Source organism: Neofelis nebulosa, chromosome 3, assembly GCF_028018385.1.
Source record: "Neofelis nebulosa isolate mNeoNeb1 chromosome 3, mNeoNeb1.pri, whole genome shotgun sequence".
Lineage (NCBI taxonomy): Eukaryota > Metazoa > Chordata > Mammalia > Carnivora > Felidae > Neofelis > Neofelis nebulosa.
Window position 1 is genome coordinate 166,396,180 of NC_080784.1, and position 24,319 is coordinate 166,420,498.

The 24,319-nt window shown below is 35.8% G+C and overlaps 1 protein-coding gene across 2 annotated transcripts in view; it reads right to left on the reverse strand.

Annotated features, from left to right (window-relative positions):
• Positions 1-286: 286 nt before the first annotated feature.
• The window catches only part of SLAIN2 (SLAIN motif family member 2), a 73,147-nt gene continuing 49,114 nt past the window's right edge, over positions 287-24,319 (reverse strand). Inside the window, exons 7-9 of one of the 2 annotated variants that reach the window (XM_058722655.1) lie at positions 18,719-18,796; positions 4,422-4,740; positions 287-3,325 (exon numbers count right to left, since the gene is read on the reverse strand). In XM_058722655.1, the coding sequence (XP_058578638.1) occupies positions 3,259-3,325; positions 4,422-4,740; positions 18,719-18,796 (464 nt within the window). In that variant the 3' untranslated portion in view covers positions 287-3,258. The remainder of the gene's footprint in view (positions 3,326-4,421; positions 4,741-18,718; positions 18,797-24,319) is intronic. The other variant, XM_058722656.1, reaches the window with a different exon arrangement.

Sequence of the window (24,319 nt, forward strand, 5' to 3'; positions counted from 1 at the left end):
GAAAGTAGGTGTCAATTCGTAGCAGGTGACAAAGTTCTAAGAAGCTACCAATTTCAAGTAAACTATAAATATACTCCAAATAATCCAAATATGAAATAAATAGGACAAGGAAACTATAACATGATATATTCCATCTCATGAAGATCAAGTTTGAAAGGGAAATATGACTTGGGTCTGTGTGCTTAAAAAAATCAACTGAGAAATTTATTAAAACCAATTGTAGGCAACTGGGGGTGGGGAATCTTACCATATCCAGAAATTAATAAAACACTTGAAAAAACAAGTATAAATTTAATAATAAACATTATGGTCAGGCTGTTTATTAAGGAGGCAACCACACATACAAGTTCAGCTATAGAAATGTTTGCAAATCAAACTTCATGTGATCTAAAAAGGACCATGCGTAATGTCAAAAATGGACGTCTGTACATTCAATAAAAATTTAAACATACATAGTCTAGATCATTCTAGAGTTATACAAATGTCTGGGGACAAATATGTATCTAATTTCCTTTCAAAAAAACTTTTTTTTTTTTTTTTTTTTTTATAAAAGTGATGTATTGAGATAGTTTTAAAAAGTATCTGACAATTATGAATGGTCCCCAGTTTTACAAAATGTGATTTCCAGGGCATGAAAACTGAAAAAAGTCAACTCTTCAGAGAGTGTTTTATATTATACAAACAAGTTCTGTAGAAAAATGATCCAGCAAATGCTCGAGTTAAGAATATTTATATTTTTTCCAATTTTTTTACACTTTTATTAACACACTTACAAAAAAATAACATTCAAACACTGAGAAAATTAAATAACTTTGGAAGCAGAGCTCATAGCCTTCTGCTTACATATAAGTGACAATTCTGGGCTGTTGGCACAGAAAAATAATCAACATTCATAAAACCTTTACTACTATATATCAAACATAAGTTAAAATCATAGGCACTAGTTTATCAAATCCACATTTCTTCTGTAAGACTAACCACAGTGAATCCTTAGATTTTCCCAAACAGAAAAATTGGCAATACACAAAGGCTTTCTAGTAAAAAGGCAATTTTTCTCTTTAGGAACCTAAAAGCCAATAGTCTGTGGTAGTACAACAGCAGGTAAAATAATGTTTTACCCAACTCAGATCCAAATACGTTTTTAACAAGTGATGAAATATTTTAATAAAAAAAAAATAGACTTTTTTTTCTGATGCAGCCATTTAAAAACAAAGTTAAATAACCTGAATACTCCTTTTGAAACAGATAAGCTAACTTAATGTAATGGGTATTTCAAATAGAGTTAAAATTCCTTGTAATTATTAGATTGCAGCATATTTTTCTTTTGCAATGTTGCACTGAAACTGAGACCTATTTTGTTTTGTGTATATATGATTTTAAAAAGAGACAGTGGCTAGTCGTTTTACTTAAGATTTTTTACATGAGATACCCCCCACCTGAAGCAGATGCTTTATCTTCCTCTGAAAAGCAACATTTTTTTAGTACATCATCATGTGGAATTCTGGCGCCATCCTTTCCTGACCCACACCCATCACCCTCATAGTCAAGGATAAAATTTCTTCCTTGCATTGTACACCAAAATACATTAGCACTGGCAGTTTCAATCTCCAGCTGCTGGGCTAACTGAATGACTCCCTATTGGTCAAGCTAATAAAAAATACCAAGGTGTCATGGCAGAATGGAGGTCTTGGTTTTAAAAGTTTTATCAATTTCTCAACCTATCAACCTCAACGCTATCCTGAATATCAAGTTTCTCATTTCTCTCTCAATATCTTTTGCCAACTTACAGAATGTCTTTGACTTAACAGGAAATGAACTTTCGTTCAAATCGCTCAAATCCTTTAGGTGACCTGACTGCCAATATTTCAGAGCCATTTAAATTAAATATTTCAAAACAGACCTCACCATGAAAAAGGAGAAGCCTGCTGAAGAAAGTTTTAGTCTGGTAATTGTCTAGGAAAACCAAAATAAGTGATTTCCAGGATATACCTAAGGGCCACTAGACAGCAAGTATTTAACAGGTTAGAGTCATATATAGTGGGTTTCCTTTGTTACCAAAAATGTAAAAATTAACGTAAGGCAGAATCTAAGTCAAAAGGGACAGTATTTTCAAGGATGTTTTATACAGTTACCTAGTTTAAAGTGGATCAACTCAAGTAGGATTCAGCAGACTATACTTTCCTACCACATAACAGACCGTTGTGTCAATAGTAACAACACAACTGTCATTACCAGAGATTTTGTAAGTTAAGTGCATAGATTTTTTTTCCCCCTCTCTCTCATTGTATGGTTTTGTTCCAGGTTGTAAGCACTGAGGCGGTGGTGTTTATATCAAGAATAAAGACACATACTACTTGCTCTTTCCTATCATGGTAACCTGTTAATAAAAACATGATCTCTTAGTTCTCTAACAGATATAATAGCATGTGAAGAAGTTGGCTTCAATAGCAAAGGCTATCTTTCCTGAGCCAGGAGCTATAAAGTTTAGAAAGATTGTACAACTGATATTAAGCCCTTTTGGCAATCAAAACAAACACACAGAAGTCCGATGTTGTCAATGCAACGTGGTGGATGCACGGTGTAACATTATCTCGCGGTGGTGATACGTGAGCTACATCCAAAACGTAAGGTTAAACAAAATGACAGTTTTTCCAGTGAATCTGCAAAAAATAATTTATAGAATTCTCACAAATTTAGGTATCACGTGTGAAATCCCTAGCCTAGATTTCTTCCTACCCCCACCCTCCCTTCTATCTCAATCTAGTTTCTTGGAGTACTAGTGAAACATTTTACATAATTAGTCAGGATATTAGTTCTCATTAACACAAATATTTATTGATACTATTTATACAGTAAATTAGGTTGAACGTGAAGTTTTGGATAGCTTGAATTCACCATTTTCTTGTGCACAAAGGTATTCTCTCATTTACAAATGGGCATTTCTCTTTGGCATCCGTTAGTTTTTTGCCCAGATATTGGCCTCTGTCAAATATTAAAAAATCAACTTAGTTTCTATTAAACAAAACTAAATGTGATTCCATGGAGAGTGATTGCATGATTACCAAACACATCTGATGTTAAATGTCATTAAAGTGCTGCTTGATCATCTCTGTCAGTTTGTGCTAATTAAGACAGAGAGGGCTGGGATTTATCAATCCCCAGAGTCTTATCTGAACAGTCTGCATATAAAAGTTGTCTTTTAGCCTGGTGAAGGGGTATCCATGAAGCTGTGGACCTCTGCATTCTCATCTCTGCTGGTCAGTAACAGCCATCTTTCCAACTGTCATCTTTCATGCTACCATAGGTTTTAGGAGCTGGCAAGGATCTGAAATAAAGCAATTTCATTAAGTGATTTAAAAGGCTTTATGAAATGTTACCATATATATTAATTACTTTGCAGGAGGCACCCTGATCCACGAAGGTTGTTCCAGGGGATCACTGAGGTCAAAAGTCTAAACAGCTTATTCGCATCACGCAAGTCCCACCCTTGGCATTTCTACAACTTTCAAGTTTTACTGGCTGTCAGGTGACTTCACTAACATCTTTTTGTTAACACAGCCACTACAGTAAAAGAAAGGAAGACTCTCATTTCTTCCAACAGCATGGATCACCAACTTTTAATTAATTAATTAAAGGGGTGGGGGGCAGAGTGATGACTGTGATAGGAGAGACTTAGCATCACCATAATTAGAGAGGTAAAATGGCACCGTGCTTAAATGGACTTTTCAGTCAGACATACTTAGAACTGAAAGCCTTTTTATTGTGTAGTCTCAGGCAAATTACTTCACCTCATTAAATTTCTATATTCTCCTCTGAAAAATAAGGATAGCCACAGTTCAATGTTTATGCTATTGTAAAAGTGCATTAAGGTCCATAGAAGTTATTTAGCAGTGTAGCTGTTGCACTCTACTACTGAATTCAGAAATGTAATTTATCTGACAGTGACAAAGATGTGGGTAACTCAGTTTAAACGCTTACGAGATGAAAGCCTTTTCAAAGTTTGAAAACCACCCTCCTGGATTATACTCAGATTTGGTAGCTATAAATTTTGTCTTAAATCTCGCTCTAGGCTCTAATATGCTTCTTTATCTTTACTGAGTAACATTATATTCAAAATGAACAAATATCACAACCAAATTGAGTGGTTCTAACATTTTTTTTTTTTCTAGGAGTTTTTGGAGATGCCTAATCATGTTAGGTATCTGAGCAAATCTGATCTGAACCAAAGTGGTATGATACCCCAATGTCTTAAGTGATGATTTCTTTAAAACAATAAAGTAATGTTTTATTCAAATTCTACGAAGACTCGAATGGGAACCTAGTAGGACTCTACGTTTGCTACCACAAGCGGTGAGGGGAGTGTTCCAGTCTACCCACTTTCCTATGCTCAAGACTGCTGGAACAGAACATTTGCTGCTTACCTGCGCACAGGCTGTGCAAGTTTGCTGCGAGGCACTGGTATACCCCCAGCAGAAGGGGCACTGGGTCTGGGCAAGCCGCTTCTCATCGCTGTTGTCCCTGCAGGTCTGGTTAAAGTAGTGCTGTTGATACTGTGGGGAGGATTTGCTGGGACTGTGTTCTGAACCATGGGTGGCCCAGGTGAAGAGGTGTTTTGTGTGAGCTGTGTTGTTTCTTGGCTACCAGGAGAACCAGAGCCATGGTTACTAAATGCTTTTACTGGTTGCCGGAGAGCCAAAGGAGACGGTGCTGCAGGGGAGCGGAATTTGCCTGGAGAAGGTACTGCAAAATGGCAAAGAAAAATCAATGATTTTAGTAGAAACCAAATGTAAGTGAAATCAGTGCTTTATGTTACACTTGATAACATCAGTACATCTGTATTCACAACAACTCACTTGACACAAATGCAAGGAATAAAGAATATTTGTGGGCTAACAGAACAACCGGTAAGTCCTAAACAACCAAGTCCTTACTCAGAGGACTGCAACTGTCCTTCACAACCGTGTTTTAACTACGCCAGCTAGGAATCCACAATACCAAACAGAAAAGGCACTGAAGGATTTGAGGTCACTGTAGCAGCTAACCTGGGCCACATTCTGGAAATGAAAAAAAAAAAAAAAAAAAAAAAGGTGACTCCACATGGTTGCTAGAATTTGAAACATACTCTCCCTTCAAAAAGATATTCATGTAAACATGTATCAAGTAAGTCCTGTATCACCTACAGAGTAACTTAAGATTTGGAAATAAAACATTAAAAGCAAAATAAAACTGGCTCTATTGGTGTGTTTCACCAAGTAGAGAAGTTCTAAATCTAGGGGCATATCAAGATGTGTATGAAGTCAGAGGATAAAGATAGTACATTCTTCTGGAATGTCGATTCTACTATGTGATAAGTTAAAACACCTTTATATCTCCCCCCCCCAAATAAATGAATATTAAAATAAATAAGTTTTCAGCATAAACATTTTAAAGAACTATTACAGATATATTTTTAAAGATATAAAGAGAAATATAAACATAAAGAGAAATAAAAGATTTTTAAAAGAATTAGAACTTTTTTTTAAAAATTTTTTTGTTTTTCAACGTTTTTTATTTATTTTTGGGACAGAGAGAGAGCATGAACGGGGGAGGGGCAGAGAGAGAGGGAGACACAGAATCGGAAACAGGCTCCAGGCTCCGAGCCATCAGCCCAGAGCCTGACGCGGGGCTCGAACTCACAGACCGCGAGATCGTGACCTGGCTGAAGTCGGACGCTTAACCGACTGCGCCACCCAGGTGCCCCTAGACAGAACTTTTAAAGATGAAAAGCTTACATCCAAAATGCTAAGTTTATTAGATGGGAATTAATAGCATTTTAGATTGTACAGAAGAGGTGCCTGAAGATACAATTAAGAATTACCTAAACAAAAGCATACAGAAAATAAAAAGATTCCCAAAAATACAATGATAAACCTTCAGTGTACAACAGGTCAAGATTATATAGTCTAACATATGCAACTGAGGTTCCAAATGGAGGGGGGTATAAGAGGGATGGAAAATAGTTGAAGAATGGCTGAAAATCTTTCAGATTTAATGGAAACTATAATATCACATATTTAAATATGTTCAAAAACACTCCAAGCATAGCAAACAGAGAACACCACATCAAGGAACATTGTTGCCAAATTTCTAAGATGAATAATAAATTTAAAAATATTAGAATACTTTTTTTAAAAAAACAGAGGAACCAAGATAAAATAACACAGACTTCTCAAAAGAAATGAAGTAAGCCAAAAGACAATAGAAAAACATTGTTTAAAGTGCTTGAAAGCCTGTCAATTTAGACTTCTATATCCAGAAAAATTATTTTTAAAATTTTTACTTACATTCCAGTTAGCTAACATACAATGTAATATTAGTTGCGGGTGTACAATACAGTAATTCAACACTTCCATACAGCACCAGTGCCATCAAAACAAGTGCACTCCTCAATCTCCATTTCCTATTTAACCCGTTCCCCACCCACCTCCCCTCCAGTAACCATCAGTTTGTTCTCTGTAGTTAAGAGTCTATTTCTTGGTTTGCCTCTCTCTCTTTCCCCCCTTTGCTCATTTGTTTTGTTTCTTTAATTCCATAAATGAAATCATATGGTATTTGTCTTTGTCTGATTGGCTTATTTTGCTTAGCCTAATACTCTCTAGCTCCATCCAGGTCATTGCAAAAGGTAAGATTTCATCCTTTATTATGACCAAATAATACTCCATTGTATACATATACCACACCTTCTTTATTCATTCGTCAGCTGATGGACAACTTGGGCTGTTTCCATAATTTGGCTACTGTAGATAATGCTGTTATAAACATTGGGGTGCATGTATGCAAAACTGTTTTTCAAAATTAAAGTCAAACCACAGACTTTTAAAGACAGAAGTTGAGAAAAGTTATTGCCAGCAACCATTTACTAAAAGAAATGTTAAAGGAAGTTCTTCAGTACAAGAAAAATGATACCAAATGGTAACCCTGATCTGTATAAAGCAATAGTGCCAGGAATGGGAAATACATTGGGAAATATAAAGGTCTTTAAAAAAATCACATTTAAGTTTCACTAAAAGATAGCAATTTAAAATAAAAATAAAAACATACTCTGGGATGTAATACACACATAGAATTAAAATAAATGACAAAAGCGGCAAAAAGGAATGGGAAGGAATGAAAATATACTGTTTTAAGAGTACATTATGGGGAGCTTGGGTGGCTTAGTTGGTTAAGCATCTGAGTCAGGTCATGACAGTTTGTGAGTTGGAGCCCTGTATCAGGCTCTGCACTGACAGTGCTGAGCCTGCGTGGGATTCTTTTTCTCTCCCTCTCTGTCTGCCCCGTACTCTTTCTCTCTTTCAAAAAAAAAAAAAAAAAGACTCTTACATTATAAGGAAGTGGGATACTGCCTGAAAATAAACTGTAATAATATGCAAAAAAGTGATGTATGAGAAGTAAACCAACAATAAAATAAAGTGTAATGTTTTTTTTTGTTTTGTTTAAAAAAATTTTTTTTAATGTTTATTTATTTTTGAGACAGAGAGAGACAGAGCATGAACGGGGGAGGGTCAGAGAGAGAGGGAGACACAGAATCTGAAGCAGGCTCCAGGCTCTAAGCTGTCAGCACAGAGCCCAACGCGGGGCTCAAACTCACGGACTGTGAGATCATGACCTGAGCCGAAGTCGGACGCTTAACTGACTGAGCCACCCAGTGCCCCATAAAGTGTAATGTTAAAAGGTACTTAGCTATTCCAAAAAAATTACAAAGTAGGGATAAAGGAACAAAGATCTGAAGGGACAAAGATAAAACAAATTGTGAGACAGTAGATTTTTTAAAAATTTTTATTGTTTTTTAAATGTTTGGTTGTTTTTGAGAGAGAGAGAGAGAGAGAAAGAGAGAGAGAGAAAGAGAGAGAGAGAGAGAAAGAGAGAGAGAGAGAGAGAAAGAGAGAGAGAGAGAGAGAGAGAAGAGAGAGAGAGAGAGAGAGAGAGAGAGAAAGAGAGAGAGAGAATGAATGTGTGTGTGTGTGTGTGTGTGTGTGAGTAGGGGAGGGACAAAGAGAGAGGGAGACACAAAATCTGAAGCAGTCTCCAGGCTCTGAGCTGTCAGCACAGAGCCTGATGTGGGGTTTGAACTCACTAACTGTGAGATCATGACCTGAGCCAAAGTCAGATGCTTAACTGACTGAACCACCCAGGCGCCCTGGGAGACTTTACACCAACCATATTGATAATTAACTGCAGTAAATATGAATAGTAATCACTCCAATGAAAAAGTAATGATTGTTGTTGGTATGCACAGAAAAGAGCAACATGCTCTCTAAAAAGAAACACATTTTAGACATAAAAATGTAAGTTATAAGAAAAAGGACAAAGATAACAACAGATCAAATTGATCATGAAAAAGCTGCAATGTCTATACTATCAGAAAAAAAGATTACCATCAGAGATAGAGTTCATACGTTAAAGTTGATTCAGATGACAGCATAAAAATTCTGTGTATATCCAAAACCAGATGCACAAAACACATGAAACAAACAGATATAACTGAAAGATGGGAAAAAGTCTATGGTTAGATATTTCAACACCACAACTCTCTCGGTAACTGATAAAACAAATAGAAAATCAGAAAGGACACAGAAGATGAACTGGCTTGACATCTACAGAACACTCTACTCAACTGATCACAGTTCAAATATTCATCAGCAGGTGCATGAGTAAACAAATTGTGGTATATCCACACATTAAAATACTACCCAGCAATGAAAAGGAGTAGACCGCTGATACAAAGGATGACTCTAAAAATTATGCTGAGTGAATTAAGTGCCAGACACAAAACAGTACACACTGAAGGACTCCATTCATATAAAATTCTAGAAAAGGCAAATATAGTTTATGGTAACAGCAGATCAGATATTTGCTTGAGGTTGGGAGGACTGACTGGGAAGGAGTACAAGGAAACTTTTGGGGATGATGGAAATGTTCTAGAACTTTACAATACTGGTGGTTACATGAATGTGTATTTTTGCTGAAATTCAAATTTTGTGTTTAAAATTCCATCTGAATACAGCTGACTTTAAAAAAACTCCAAAAGGGACTCCACAGTACAGCATAGCTGAGAAGAATGTCTCTCGAATCAATCATGTCCTGGTCCCCAACAACTGTTACAGTCTCCTCTGGCAGAAAACTGAAGATGACCACAGGGCCTTGAGTACCCCTGAACAGCAAATTTCATCATCTTCATAGAAGATTTTTTTTTTTTTACTTTACATAATCCATATTCCCCTTTCTATAGATAGTGACTATTCCCCTTTCTATAGATAGAAAATGAAAAACATTTTCTCAGTTCCATTCTCTTCAATCCCACCTTTGTCTCCCTTGCTAGACTAGTCTCTACTAGTTGTTTCAGTGCCTTCCCTGGAGGATTACTGAGTAACCAAGGCTCTAATTCATCTAGTCACTACCTAAGGATGGGGCCTAGACCTGCTCCCTAGTACCAACTCCATAAAAGCCATCTTTAGTCCTAGCTTTTCCCATAGTTGGGAGTCTTTCAACCAGGGTTTTGTTTTGGTGGGGATGCAGGTTTCAGATAGGAGCAAGAATAAAGTTCAGAGGATCATAAGTTTCAAAGAGCATTCTGGAAAAGTCTGAGCAGTTGGGGAAGGATGGCAAGGAGGTCAGATAAAAAAATGCACTAAAACACTGTGAATGACAATCTGTTAAATGAGGGCTGACTGAAGAGTTCTAGGCTTCCTTCTTTTTTTTTTTTTTTAATTTTTTTTTTTAACGTTTATTTTTTTGAGACCGAGAGAGACAGAGCATGAACAGGGGAGGAGAAGAGAGAGAAGGAGACACAGAATCCGAAACAGGCTCCAGGCTCTGAGCTGTCAGCACAGAGCCCGACGCGGGGCTCGAACTCACGGACCGTGAGATCATGACCCGAGCCGAAGTCGGACGCCCAACCAAACAAGCCACCCAGGGGCCCCTGGGCTTCCTTCTTAATGGCAACTGCTACAATGAAGTTAAGAGTGTTTCATTTCTACAGGACAGCCTTGTATGCACTGGAATACATCTATAATGCTTTGAATGTCTTACCCAAACCTTATATTGAAAATAGGCTTTGTGAAAAGCATCTTTTCCTCTGGCAAAACTTCTGTTAATAGTTATACCAGGGAAATGATTATTTCCTGAAATTTTTTAAAAATGTGAATCTCAGACTTCCACTTGGGAAAAATGGGATAGATGTATTTTTCCCTATTTCTCCCACTTAAGTATAATTTAAAACCCTGGGCATGATATTACAGAACAGCCATAAGAAAACTGTGATGTGGAGAGGAAAAAGGAAGATTGCCTTGGGACTTTGGGATGAGACGAATGATATGGTAATGAGTTGCTAGGGTTTTCTTTTTGCTTCATATATCCCAGATTGGAGCTGAAAAAGCTGGCAACCTGGAAAAGCCATCAGATGTGACAGACAAAATAAAAGCCTACTCTCTCTAGCCAAAGAACTGGGAAAGAAAACTTTTAGATGGTAACTGTTCTACTGCAGCCAAACACCACAAACTGTAGCCTACTCTCATCCCCATCAGCAAAGGCTGGTGAGGTATCTCGACTTCTATCTTCTTGTGAGGTTCCACCTTCTTGTGAGGTTTAACAAGGTGCCACAACACCTTTTCCAGGAAGGTGTCAGACAAGATAGTAACCAGATATTCTCTCCTCTCCTCATGGGTAGGAGTCAGAGGAGGTCCAGTGGAGAGTCAGGACTCTGATGATTGCTCAGTGGTAACAAGACTACCTCCATCACAGTGTGAGTGGAGACTGAGTGGGGAGCCAGAACTCCGACCTCCACCCACCTGGCTTCTCCCTCTTGGATGCCAACAAACACTGAGTAGAAAACCTGGGCTTCTATTCCCACCTATCTGTAATGAAATGCCCCCAAGCCTCATCCACCAATGCATGAGTGGTGTCAGAGAAAGAGACGTAAAACCAGAAAAAACAAAACTAGAAATATAGTATCAGTGATACTCAGTGAGATAGATATATATAAATATAATTGTATATATATATATATATCAAACCCCATGATCAAATGGGGTTTAATCAATCAATATAATCCACCACACTAACAGGCGAAAGGAAAGTCACATGATCCTGTCTATTGATGCAAAAAAGCATCTGACAAAATTCAACACATATATATTCATGATAAAAATTCTGACAAAAACAGGAATGGGGGAACTTGAACTTGATAAAGAGCATTTACAAAAAATCTACAAATACCACTGTACTTAATGGTGAAAGACTGCTTCCCTTCTAAGATCAGGAACAAAGCAAAAATATATGCTCTTACCACTCTTATTCATAGTGCTGCAAGTTCTAGCCAGTGCAATAAGCAAGGAAAGAAAATAAAAGGCATATAGGTTTGAAAGAAACATTCTTTATGACTGTTACATCAAAAATCCCAAGGAATATACAAAAAAACGCAATTTCTAGAAATACTGAATTCAGTAAAGTCACAGGATAGAAGATTAACATATAATAATTGACTGTATGTAGTAACAGTAATGAATTACAGAAATCAAAATTAAAAATGCAGTAACACTTGCATTGCTCCCCCCAAAAAGAAATACTTATCGAGTAAATCTAATAAAAATAATAATAATTAAAAAAAGCTCAGCAAAGAAATCTCAGCAAATATCACAGGTTAGCTGTGAAAATCAAATGAGCAATAGGTATATAAATAGTTGGTAAAATGTAAAATATTACACAAACTGTAAGGCATACTATGTCTGTGCCTTCCTTATCTAAGGAATATTAGTGCCTTTCAACCTGTTGCAACTGAGTTCTCTGGAAAGATACTCAACAATGCCACTCAAGACAGTTTCCTAGGCCATCCTTATAAATTAACTAAAACACAGGGATCAAGTTAGGCTCTATTGCCCAAATTATGACAATAGGTTATAATTTCTCTTTACTAATTCTGGATACTTAAATCAAAGCATCAGATGAAGAAGGCATGTTATCTACTCAGAGCAAGAATTAGAACTCTATTTATAAAACTGACATATGACTGAGAATGCTAACCTCGGTATTTAAGTCACCTCTAAAATGAAATGGTGGGTGATGTGAGGATTCGTATTTTTAAAACATTCATTTTTGTCTTTTAATAAGCATTTAATAAAAATGTTAAGTCTTCTGAGGTTTAAAAACTACAACAGGCACTTTAGAATGGGAGTAACTGAGTAAACTATGTACTGTTTTTAGCTTCTTGATAAATATTCAGAGAATTTTTTCTAAATAATATATCTCGGGGTGCCTGAGTGGCTCAGCGGGTTGAGTGTCTGACTTCAGCTCAGAAAAGAATTGGACATAAATCATTCCAAAATGAAGTCTAAGACAGTAAGAACACAAGAGTCACCATATGTGATAGGTTATACTTTAAGAGAAATAGACAATGAAAAGCAACTTTTATAGAACAAGAGAAATAAGAAAGATGGAAAAGGATTCAAGAGAAGGCAACAGATACAAAGGACAGGCAAAGAACATCTGACATATGTCCACAAGAGTGCCCACAAAAAAGAAAGCCAATGCAAGAGAAAAGAGTATTAAAAACTATAATTCAAAGACCATGTCTGAAATTTAAATATATGCGCAACTCCATAGTGAAAGAATATACCACATATCTGGGGAAATCAACTCAGAATGACCAACATTAAGAATTATTCTCATAAATGACTGAACTTTAAAGGAGAAGAAAACATCCTTTGGATATCCAGAAAACAAACAAACAAACAAACAAATAGATGTAACAGAAACAAATTTTTATTCCTGACAAAAATGGAGTAATATATTTAAGACATTCAAGGAAAGAAATTATGAGCCAAAGATTTCATATCTAGCTCATTAATTTCAAATATAAAAAGGGCAAACTTTCATCAACAAAAACTGAGGGAGTGGATACTGTTCCTATAATTTTTTAAGGAATCTACTAGAGAATGAGTTTCAAACAAGAAAAATGATTGGTGGCACAATAATGTACAGACTAGCAGTAAGCATCAAATATATATTTAAATGTAGAGCTAAGACTAAATGAGATACATAAAAGAGTACAAATAACTATTTAACTTGATAATGTTATACAGTGTAGCCATTTAAAAAAAAGGAGTGAGCATATGCAAAAGGCTTTATAGACTATTTTCAGTAATCATATTGTATGGTACTATGCTACTATTTTCCCCAGATTTTGTGTATAATGTAGGATAAAACAAATTGGTAAAAGATATTCTAGGGGCACCTGGGTGGCTCAGTTGGTTGAACATCCAACTCTTGACTTTGACTCAGCTCATGATTCCAGGTTAGTGGGACTGAGCCCCGTGTGGGGCTCTGTGCTAAGGGCAGAGCCTGCTTGGGATTCTCTCTCTCTTACTGCCCTTTTCCCCAGCTTGTGGGCTCTCTCTCTAAAATGAATGAATGAATGAATAAATGATATTCTACGTGTTGATGAGAGACAGGATTCTCAGGGCAAGACAAAGATACAGATGTAAATTAAGAGATTAAGTAATTACCCTTAAGCCCTGAATTTGAATATGAAGTATTAGCATGGACTCATGAAGGTATTCAATCTTAAAAACTATGCAAACACAGGTAAACACATACATTTATTAGCTCTAGTAACTAAAAAGATCTAGAAACAATGATCAAGCTAGTAGCAATTAGTACAGCTAAAAACTCAAATTTTGGGGGTGCCTGGGTGGCTCAGTCAGTTAAGCGTCTGACTTCAGCTCAGGTCATGATTTCACGGGTTTGTGAGCTCGAGCCCCTCACTGGGCTCTGTGCAGACAGCTCAGAGCCCGGAGCCTGCTTTGAATTGTGTCTCCCTCTCTCTCTGGCCCTCCCCTGCTCGCACTCTCTCTCTCAAAAATAAACATTAAAAAAACAAAAACAAACAAACAAAAAATATATATATCCCCTCAAATTTTGGTTTTGAAATACCATTTCCTACCAAAGGAAATCAGGAGTTTTTAGAAAAACAACTAAATACAGGTCTATGGCAGGACATCTACAAATGTGCCATACCAGTTGGCAAGAATTTATCAAAGACTACTAGGGCTGTGTCAAAAAAGACTTGAGAGCCAACTTGAAGAACCAAAGTTGGGAAAATATCCAGAATGAATCAAAACACATAAAAAATATTTAAATCTGTAAGTTCATAATGATAAATATTTAAGAAAAATATTGGTCACCTTTGGAAGATGGTAAATTGCCAATTTATTTTGTAACTGGTAAAACAGTGAGAAAGAATATGCATTTATTCGGAATTTTCTAATGAAAGTATACTGCTGTGCTAAGGGCAGGGCCTGCTTAGGATTCTCTCTTACTGCCCAAAGAAAAAATTCTCTTTATATATACATTAAAAAAAACAAAAGGAATGTTAGAATTGAAATAAACCAATTCTGCAATACCTAATAAAGTAAGGATATCGGCATTAAGTATCAATGACTGCTAATATCACAAAAAGGAGGTGATCTTGCTTTATGCACCTGTGGCTAAAGCAGCACCAACACCTTAGGGCAACACCTCTTGCCCTAAAATAGCAAAACTGAATCCAGTTAAGCATCTAAATCCAATTACCAATTTATGGGAAATACAGAAAAATCTGCTAAATGACATGGAAAGATATCAGCAAAATCTAGCCTGTGTATCTACATCCACATCTCTAGGACAAATAAATGATCTAGCGGCTTCTTCAAATGAACTTAACAAGGGGGAGTAAAGAGTTGGAGGAAAACTATAAATTAAGAGAAACTTAAAAAGACATATATTAAAGATGCAAAACTACAGTTTCATTACTGGATGATAAATATCATATAGAGAAGTAAGGAAGTGATTGCTATAAAAATTCAGAAGAAAGGCTACTCTGGGGGAGTGGGTCAAGAGAGGACTGTGTTTGGAAGCAGTTTCTGAAGCAGCAAGTTAGAGTCTCCTGGTATGAATGGTGGTCACAAGGGGGTTGCCTTATGAATACTTCATTAAACTCTGTATATATTATGTGGTTTTCTGAATTTGAGTTATACTTTAAAATAGCACAAATTTAAATAAACAGATTTGTAAATTAGAAATCCTTTTAAATTTATTAATCTTAAGTTCTTAGAAAAATGTACTAGAGTATATGAAAGGACAAGTCAAAAAGTTCTATAATCTCAGAATATGGAGAGAAATATTTTAAAAGGGTTAATGTATAACCTGAGGAAAAACTAGAAAGTAAAGAAGTGCACTAAGTTATAGTTTTACTATTATAAAAAGTGTTTCCTCTCATGGTAGCAGCATTTTTGCCTTACCTATAAACTTGGGGGCTAGGAGAAATCAAAATATAATGAGGTTAATCAGACTGTAACTTAAATATTCTAAAATGCAATCAATATTTAATGAGAAAAATAAAGGCACAAATTTCAGAGAAAAGAAAATTCTGACCTAGGTTTTCTCAGCAAAAGAAACATGTAGTCAAGACATAACTAAAGAAGAAAATATAATCTTGGAAAATCACAGAAAAACTTATCAACTCTAAATATAAGTAAAATCTATTCAATTATCATTCCAAAAATAGCATGAAATGACTAACAGGAATTTGTATGTTTGGAGGGAGCCCTGCACCCTCTCTCTTCCCATTCTCTCAATTTTATGTAGCAAAATCATGGGAAGGGGAGCTACTCCTATCATTTTAACTGTATCTAAAAACTCTGTACAGCAGAGGCTGGCTTTGACTACAACTGTAATAGACAAAAAAGTAAAGAAGGATGAGAAAGACGGGGGGAAGAAAAGCATATAATGAGTACATCTTGTTTATGATACAGATTCAATAAATACTTGTGAGTTGATGAAAAGGGAATAAGAAATTTTAGATTTTGGATCCAAGTTAATGGCAAAATTCCTAGGTTCTCCATTTTCAGATAGTCTGATAACAGCATTTTAAACGCCTATCAATATGGCCTCTTATAAACACTGTTTATTTCACCTTAAATATTCAAAATATAGTGAATTAAAGCCGTGCTGGACAACCAACATTCCGTCCTTAGTTGCCTCTCTCCTTCTAAAGTACGTTTCTACATATGAATTTGTCCTGATCTATACATTCACTTTTTCTAACTAGTCTTCACTTTTTCCTTCTGACTTGGTGAAGTCTCTACTTTATTTCCTCTTCGCTGTGTTCCCAACAGGGAGGAATGAATAATATCTCTTTGTCAAAGCAGTTTAAGCAGTCATGCCTATGAAGACTTAACAATACACAATGGATTTTTTCTTTTCTTCAAAGAGAGAAATAGGCTGAAGAAACAAACAAAAAAACCTTGCAAGAAGAAAATGCGGAGGAATGTGTCCAGGCTTCCTTGAGTTAGTGGCATGACTGTGTTCATTCAACAAATGTTTATGACGTGTCTCCTTGTGCCAAGCAATACACTTTTACTTCCCTTCCCATATTCAAACTCCAGCTACTACTAAATGCAATTAAAATCAAAGTGATATTTCCAATTGTTAAGGGAACCACCTTCTCCCTCTTCCCATGATCCTGTGAGTCCTTAAAATAAGTACACCAACTTTCTAGAAGATGTTATAGGCTCATCACCATGATGGAACAATTGATTTATGTGACAATTTACTATCTAGTCCATGTGTCTTTAGTCCAGGTTTAATGTACCAAAGGTACCTATGAACATACGGTATCTGAATCTCATCTGCCTCACATCCCTATTCTTATAGAGAATACCACACAGTCCAATGCAGACTCCTCTTTTTCAAAATCTAGGTATGAGGAAAAATTAGAAAATCCACTTGGCCTTGGATCCAGGAGGTATTCTCCGATTCAACTTTTCCAGTAATTAACCTAATAATTTCTTTTTCATGGGGCTTGTACTCAAGACTCAAGAGTTGCATGCTCTACCAACTGAGCCAGCTAGGCACTATTAACCTAATGTTTCAAATCCTATTGTATATCTGTGTCTGTTTTTCAATTGATTCAGAATTTCTAGTAGTATAAAATGATCATCCCAAAGCCATAATACCAACCAAAAAATATAGTCTGGATTAAGTTAAATAAGAGATTTAAAAAAATGAAACAAAACAACAAAACCCAACACACACACATACAAACTTTCCCTTTACTAAGTCAACTAGGTAGGTAAAGGTACCAGGAATTATGAGATTGGGTTTTCCTGTCCATCTTATCATAGAGGGTGAGAGTTTGGTGGCTTAGAGTCACAAAAATACATAACCTCCACGAGCAAAAGCAAAAAAGAAACAAAATTGGCCAGAAGTTTTGATCTTATTAACCTAATAAATAGCAAAAACTCCTTAAGTAAAAACCGAAAATTATTTAAATCTACCTGATGCCCCTCAAAATTATAAAGCAGCTTAGAGAGACATAAAACAAAATTTATACAAAATTAAAACCCTCTGTTTTATTATGGTATAGTAATGATTTGTGCTGTTTTAGATACCACAATCCTTTCATGCTCCTGTTTTCACCTATTTCTCACGCCCCAGAAGTGATACTCAAAAGTATCTAGAAGTCTCAAAAACAAAGAAGCATAAGGTCCTCAAATAATTTCTATAAAGACCCTTTTCTATAATGATTCCTAGTAAGTCACCTTTTCTATCAAAAGAACATATAATATCCAGTCGGTTATATCTGACAGTACCAAAAGACATCTATATTGGAGGGCTCTGATCAACTTCTGGTATTCAAAACACAAATATTCATATATCCAACATTTCCACTTGACTATTCTCTTTCCTTCAGATTCTATTATCTAAAATGATTTCCTTAAGTCATATTTAATCCAAATGATTACCACTTACACACTAATGAACTTGCTAAAATATCTATTTCAGTACTTCAATACCCATATTAACCAAATCTTTTTCTTTAACAAATCAAATCTCAAAACTCCTCTTTCCACATAATGTCCTTTAATACTTTATCCTCCTCATATATCTATCTTTGTTATCTATTGAGTTTTGAAGCGGTCAGGAAATCTACATGTTCTGGAGAGGGGAAATACTATCCCCACTGCTTGTATCTGTTATGACCCATTTCCTCCGAGGCTTCTGTTCATTTTTATTACTGCTGGTCTATGCAATTCCACGGTATTTCTCCAATTCTACTTCTTTCTAGCTGCCCATAGATCTAATAATCTCTTCAAACCAATATGATAGCTTTGGTGTCCAACCTTTAACTCTCAGTTCGAAAAAAGCTACTACTCCCATAAGCAGTTCAAACATTATCAGTTCACTGCAACAACTTGTGATTTAACATTTACCAACTTCTAATGTGAAAGCATTCCCATTTCACCCTACAGATACGTATATCCAAAAGTCAGAAGAAAGAAATTTACACACAAAATGTCTGGCATTTGGTTCATTTTAAGCATTTATTAGTTCATCTATATTAAGTTAAACAATGACCTTCAGTTTTAGATTGGTAAGAAACATGATAAATTCTCTAATAGAAAATATTACATATCATTTATTCCTTTCAGTAGAGCAACCCAATACATACCTCTGGAGAAAATCAGTTTCTTCTGGATTTATCCAAGTAACAGAGAATAAATCCACATTAGTTTATTTAAAAAAAAAAAAAAGACTAAAACGTGCCCTATAAACATCACTGACTCAGTATGCCAAAAGATATGAGATTTAACTAACTGTTAGACCATTTGCTGAAATGTAAAACTCAGTAAGAGGCCGTAGTTACCTCTTTTTGTAGATGAAGTTTGAAGCAACTGTTTGGCTTTGAGGGAAGTACGAGGCAAATTTTTCAGCCTTTGCGAAGCTGTTGAAAAATAAGGAACTGTAATATTTGCCTGAAAGGACAAGATAAAGGCTATAGCTTCTGTAAACGTGAATATTTTAATACATACTTGAAAATTTATCAAGGAACAGAAACCGTAAGGTGAAAATATGTTAGACTCCTAGAAGCAGAGGAATCTGAAAGTGATGCTTAGTGCATTAAGTTGGAAAGAAATAGGGATGGAAATCTTAGTGCAAAGTGCATACTTTCAGAAACAGTTTCCTATAGATGAGAAAATCTACAATACTGTAAGCCAATCAAAATATTAAAGAGAAAACAAACCACCGGCAAACATGCTACAGGATGCAAAGAATATAAAGCTAATTAAGTAAAAGTGATGAACACAAGCACACAGTATAGAATAAAATAAAAGTAGTACTTGTTCAATGCAAAAAAAGCAGACTTTGGCGAAGCAGTTATTGTTAGATGAATTGCCCTAACATAAAACAGTAATCTCCATACTCAAAAAGGAGAAGAAAACTCAGAACCAGGCAGGTACTCAAGGGAGTCAAAATCCAGTGGCTTTAACACATTTAACATCATCTTGCTGTAGAATAAAACAAATTTATACTTTAGACTTTGGGTAGCAACATATCCGGTCTGTGCACATATGTATGTGGGGTGGGGAGGGGCATATGAGGGGGGCTGCACAGTGTGTGTTGGTGGGATTGATGGGTTTGGAAGAGTCAAAGCATCTCCTTCTTAAAGTGATCAATGAGAAGTTCTAAGCTTTCTTCAAAACTCCTAATCTATTAACTGTAATGAAACTCTCAAAAGTAGCAGCTCAGAGCCATCCAGAGTTAAAGCTCACTACAGCTTCACTGAACTGAAAAGTCCCAAACCTACCAGTATAGTCGCCTATTTAAGTGGTTCTAAAATGTCACTACTGATTTGAAAGTTGGACTTCATATACCTCTGGGATTTATATGCCAGAGAGAGAGAGAGAGAGAGAGAGAGAGAGAGAGAGAGATATCCCACAACCATAAATCTGGCCAGCATTTAAACAATCACTGGGTTGATAAGGGAATACTTGATAATAACATCAAAGAGAATTAAGGAGAATTTCTCTTTTGCTCTATTGCTTAACCCTATCAATGCTGAAAAGCTATTGTTTCCCTACTGTCTGAGAATAAATATTTTTAAAGAGTAAAAAATGTATGTGATTTCAAATTTACAGCACTCCACATGTTGCTGTAGTTAAATAATACACCAATTTAGCTTAAATATTCCCAGGAAGACTAGTAAAAATTTCTTCAAACCTTAAAAAAAGTCAGTTTTATAATTACCTCATATCTACCCCACAGAAATACAGGATGCCATCATCATTGAATATTCTTACATATTTATTCATATATCCTTTCAATCATTCATAGGGTCATTCATTTACTCATTCATTCACTGCTGTTTTTCATTCCTTCAAACATTTAATTATCTAGTTTATTTCTGGTACTGTTTTAGGTACAATAGATTCATTTAATAGCCAACTAGAAAGACAAAATTCCTACTTTCATGGAACATTCTGAAAGGAAAGGAGAAATAAATAATAAACAAAGAGTCAAACAGTCATATAGTGATAGCTGCTAAGGAGAAAACTAAGTAGGGAAGGCAGAGAGGAAATGGGAGATATAAGTCGTGATCATAAATAGGGTGATCAGGAAAGAGTTCCCTGAGATGACATTTGCTCAAAGATCTGAAGGAAGGCAGGAAGCAAGCCATATAGATATCTGGGGGAAGCACTGCAGATAGAAGGAAAAGCAATGGTAGAGTACCTGAGGTAAGAGTGTGCCCAGGAACAGGAAGTAGGCCACTAGGATTGGAATAGAGTAAATAAGGGCAAAAGGTCACCGACTGTATTTACGCTGGCAATCCACAATACCTATCAACAACTGAAATTTTTTAAATGAGGGCTTAACATCAAATAGAATCTATAATTTGTTTTGGAAAGGTCATACTTAAATTAATAGCTATGATAACTCCAATGAACTTTATTTATCCCTCAAGTTTCATGGGTCACAACATGAAAACTATCCAATGGGAATTTGAAGAATAAGATTGCAAATGGAATCAGGCAGTGTACTCTCAATTTGTCTGCTACAAATCTGACAGAAGGAAATGAGTGATTTTCCTAAGATACTACATAGCCTTGTATTACCCTTAAATAAGAAAACCAAATTTTTATCTGAATTATCAATCTTAACTTGATCAGTCTTCTAAAGACAAAATTATTTTTAAATGACAAAGTGTAGTAGTTAAATTGAAAGTCTCCAAATCCTTCTAAAATAATAGAATTCAGTGTGTTAGCTGTTTAAAAATTCTTACGGTTTCCTTGGTTTCTCTCTTAATATTTATATAATTCCAATCAGCAAGACTCCACCGCGAAAAGTAAAGATGCTACAGTAAAAATATCATTCTCTCATGCTACCATTATTTAGGTTAAAGTCTTCCTCCACTGACCAGTTCCAAAAACCTCTGTATTTGTGTTAAACATACGCCACCATTTTCCAAGTCATTCTAGCTCAAAGTTTTCTTATTTCCATTTAGTCATCCATGCAGTTCTGTAGGTCTCTTCCTTTACATCTCTACTGTCTCCTACACATTTAATTCAGACCTTCATCATCCTATTTTTGAAAGAGAACAGTGGCTTTTTGGGTCTCCACTTTGTGCATGTGCATCGAGGGAAGGACAGTGAAAGTGCTGTCCCACCCCCCACTCCAGTGTAGGCAGTGAGTGAGTGAATGGTCTGTGAGGAATTCAGAACAACAACAACAAAAATATCCCAGCTTGAGCTGTTTTTTTTTATTATCATCATGTCCCAGGATTAATAATCAATGTCAGTAATAAAATGCTCCTCCCTGAAGAAAACAGTTTGTTGGCCTAAGTTATAAACACTTGCTGCAGTTACTGTTGCCTTTTAATAGCATATATGTAAGATTTAAATGAGCATATTTTAATACTTATGTTTTAATATATATTGCATTTCACATGAAAAATAATTAGAACTCCCAATTATATAGTCTTCTTTAAAACAGGTGGATTCAACTACATGTTTCTTTCAAAAAGTTCATAGAGATTTGAAATCAAGTTCACTTAGCACAGAATGTGCCTTCAACTCCCTGTGGTACAATAATACATTCCTATATTTAGACAGATTAGAAACAAACAATGATGGTACAGTGATTATAAAGTCAGTGAAACAGAATATGAGTTACTTCAATATTGTCATTGTATGTGACTGGGTATTATTTAAGATATTTTAACTGTGAAGGCATTAGATTTGATCCCCAAAGGAACTAAGACACAGACAAGAGGACAATTTCTGAAATGTATTATAAAATGGAATTTTATGAAATTCTGCCATGCTTATCATTATGTTGCATATTTCCCTATTTGTATAACAGTTGCCTGGTGAGGGGAGGGGAACCTTCCCAGGTTTAAAAATTGAAGACTATTCTTCAGTCAAAATGAGTAATGATAAATTGATAAATCTGACTGTAGTGTTGCTTTGAGCTTCAATATGCAAGATCAATTCTGACAAAGATCAGTTATTGACAAATTTATAGAAACTAAACCTGTAATATTCATTACTGTGAAAGACTAATACATAAAAACATACTTTCCTTTAGAAATGATTAAAAAATACTAACCCGTTATCTTTTTTCAATTATAATGCTGACATTATGATTTATTTACTAACAGTTATAAAGTTCAATAAAAGAATATTTTCATTGCCTGCATTTCCCCCAGCCATTATTATTATAACTCATTCTACTTAATTATTATTGAACATAATTTTGCCACATGGGGAGATGCTAAAAATAATCTCCAAGTATGAAATACTAAATAAACATAAGTCGGGGCGCCTGGGTGGCGCAGTCGGTTAAGCGTCCGACTTCAGCCAGGTCACGATCTCGTGGTCCGTGAGTTCGAGCCCCGCGTCAGGCTCTGGGCTGATGGCTCGGAGCCTGGAGCCTGTTTCCGATTCTGTGTCTCCCTCTCTCTCTGCCCCTCCCCCGTTCATGCTCTGTCTCTCTCTGTCCCAAAAATAAATAAAAAACGTTGAAAAAAAAAATAAACATAAGTCACTATAAAAGATGTTAATTACTGCTAAGTAAAATGACCCCTGTTCCCCCTAACCCTGCAATGACAGTTTGTTTTGAAACTTTTATTGCTTACAAATTCTTAGAGTAACCCTTCAATCCTCTCTTACTCCCCACCTCTCATCTTCTCAGTGTTACCAAGTTACATCTCTTCTACTTCATTTTTTAAAGTTCATCCAGATCCTATCACCTCCTGCACCACTGCCTTTGTTCAGATACTCATTTCTTGCCAGGTTTATGCAATAAACAGGCTTCTAAATGTTTCTAGTCTCTCCTCCACTTCAATCCATTCTTCACATTGCTACCAGAATGGATTTTCTAAGAAGTAGTAACCTTGATTAAAAGCCTATCATGGCTCTCTACACTTACAGGATGAAATCCAAATTTCTTATTAAAAACCTCCCAATCTGTCCCTGGTAGGTATCTCTCCCATCCTACATCACTGCATCTACTAACCATCTTGCATCCTACACTTCAGTCCTACAAAACCACTATAATCAGGATGCTATTCTTAAGACTTCATTACCAATCGTACTGTCGGGTAAACCTGTCTTTCTTTTCTTCATGCGGTCTCATAAGCTCTTCCTGAGCTAGCTGAGAGATAGCTTCAATATCTTTCCTGAAAACCTCTTTACACTGCTGAGTTTAATGCCTTTGTTCTGTTCCCACAGAAGTTCCTGCCAATCACTTCCTGCTACTGAAGGGCACGTGCTGTCTCATTTATATTTATAACCTCAGAGCTTAGAACATAATATACACCCAACAAATACCTGTTGAATGACTAAGGAACACATGAGTGGATAAAACCCAGAGATCTTAACTAAGCATTCTAGATCCTCCTAATCTAGTGGTTCTCAAACTTGAGTATACCCTAGAGTCAGGTGAGACACTTCTAAAAAAATAGATTCCAGGTACCCATCCCAGATGTATTCAATCAAAATTTACAGAAGTGCCAGAAAAACTACATTTGTAAAACCTCTTTGTTATTATATAACTGACTCATCATTATGTTCCTTATTATTAAAAAAAAAAATCTACAAATATGTCACTCATTCTTATATTAGCCCATTACACAGGTTATTCATGACTTATTTCTTTGAATTTATGTTTCATAATTATGTAAAATTCAAGCAGAATCTTTCAGTGTTTGGTTCTAAACAGTATCTGGATGAGGATTCCTTCCCCATGGGCCTCAGAAAGTCTGGTTATGCATAAGCTGATAACTACCCTGGATACCGCACCCCCTTCAGTGAAAAGTCCAGAGTAAAATACTGACCATACATCTCTTCTCTGCGGGAATACTCTGTATCCCATGCAAAATTATTCCTCTATTTGACTAATGTAAGTAAGTGGATAAATATTACACTGGGTTATCTTACTCTTTTGTAGTAATTCTACAATTAAGTAA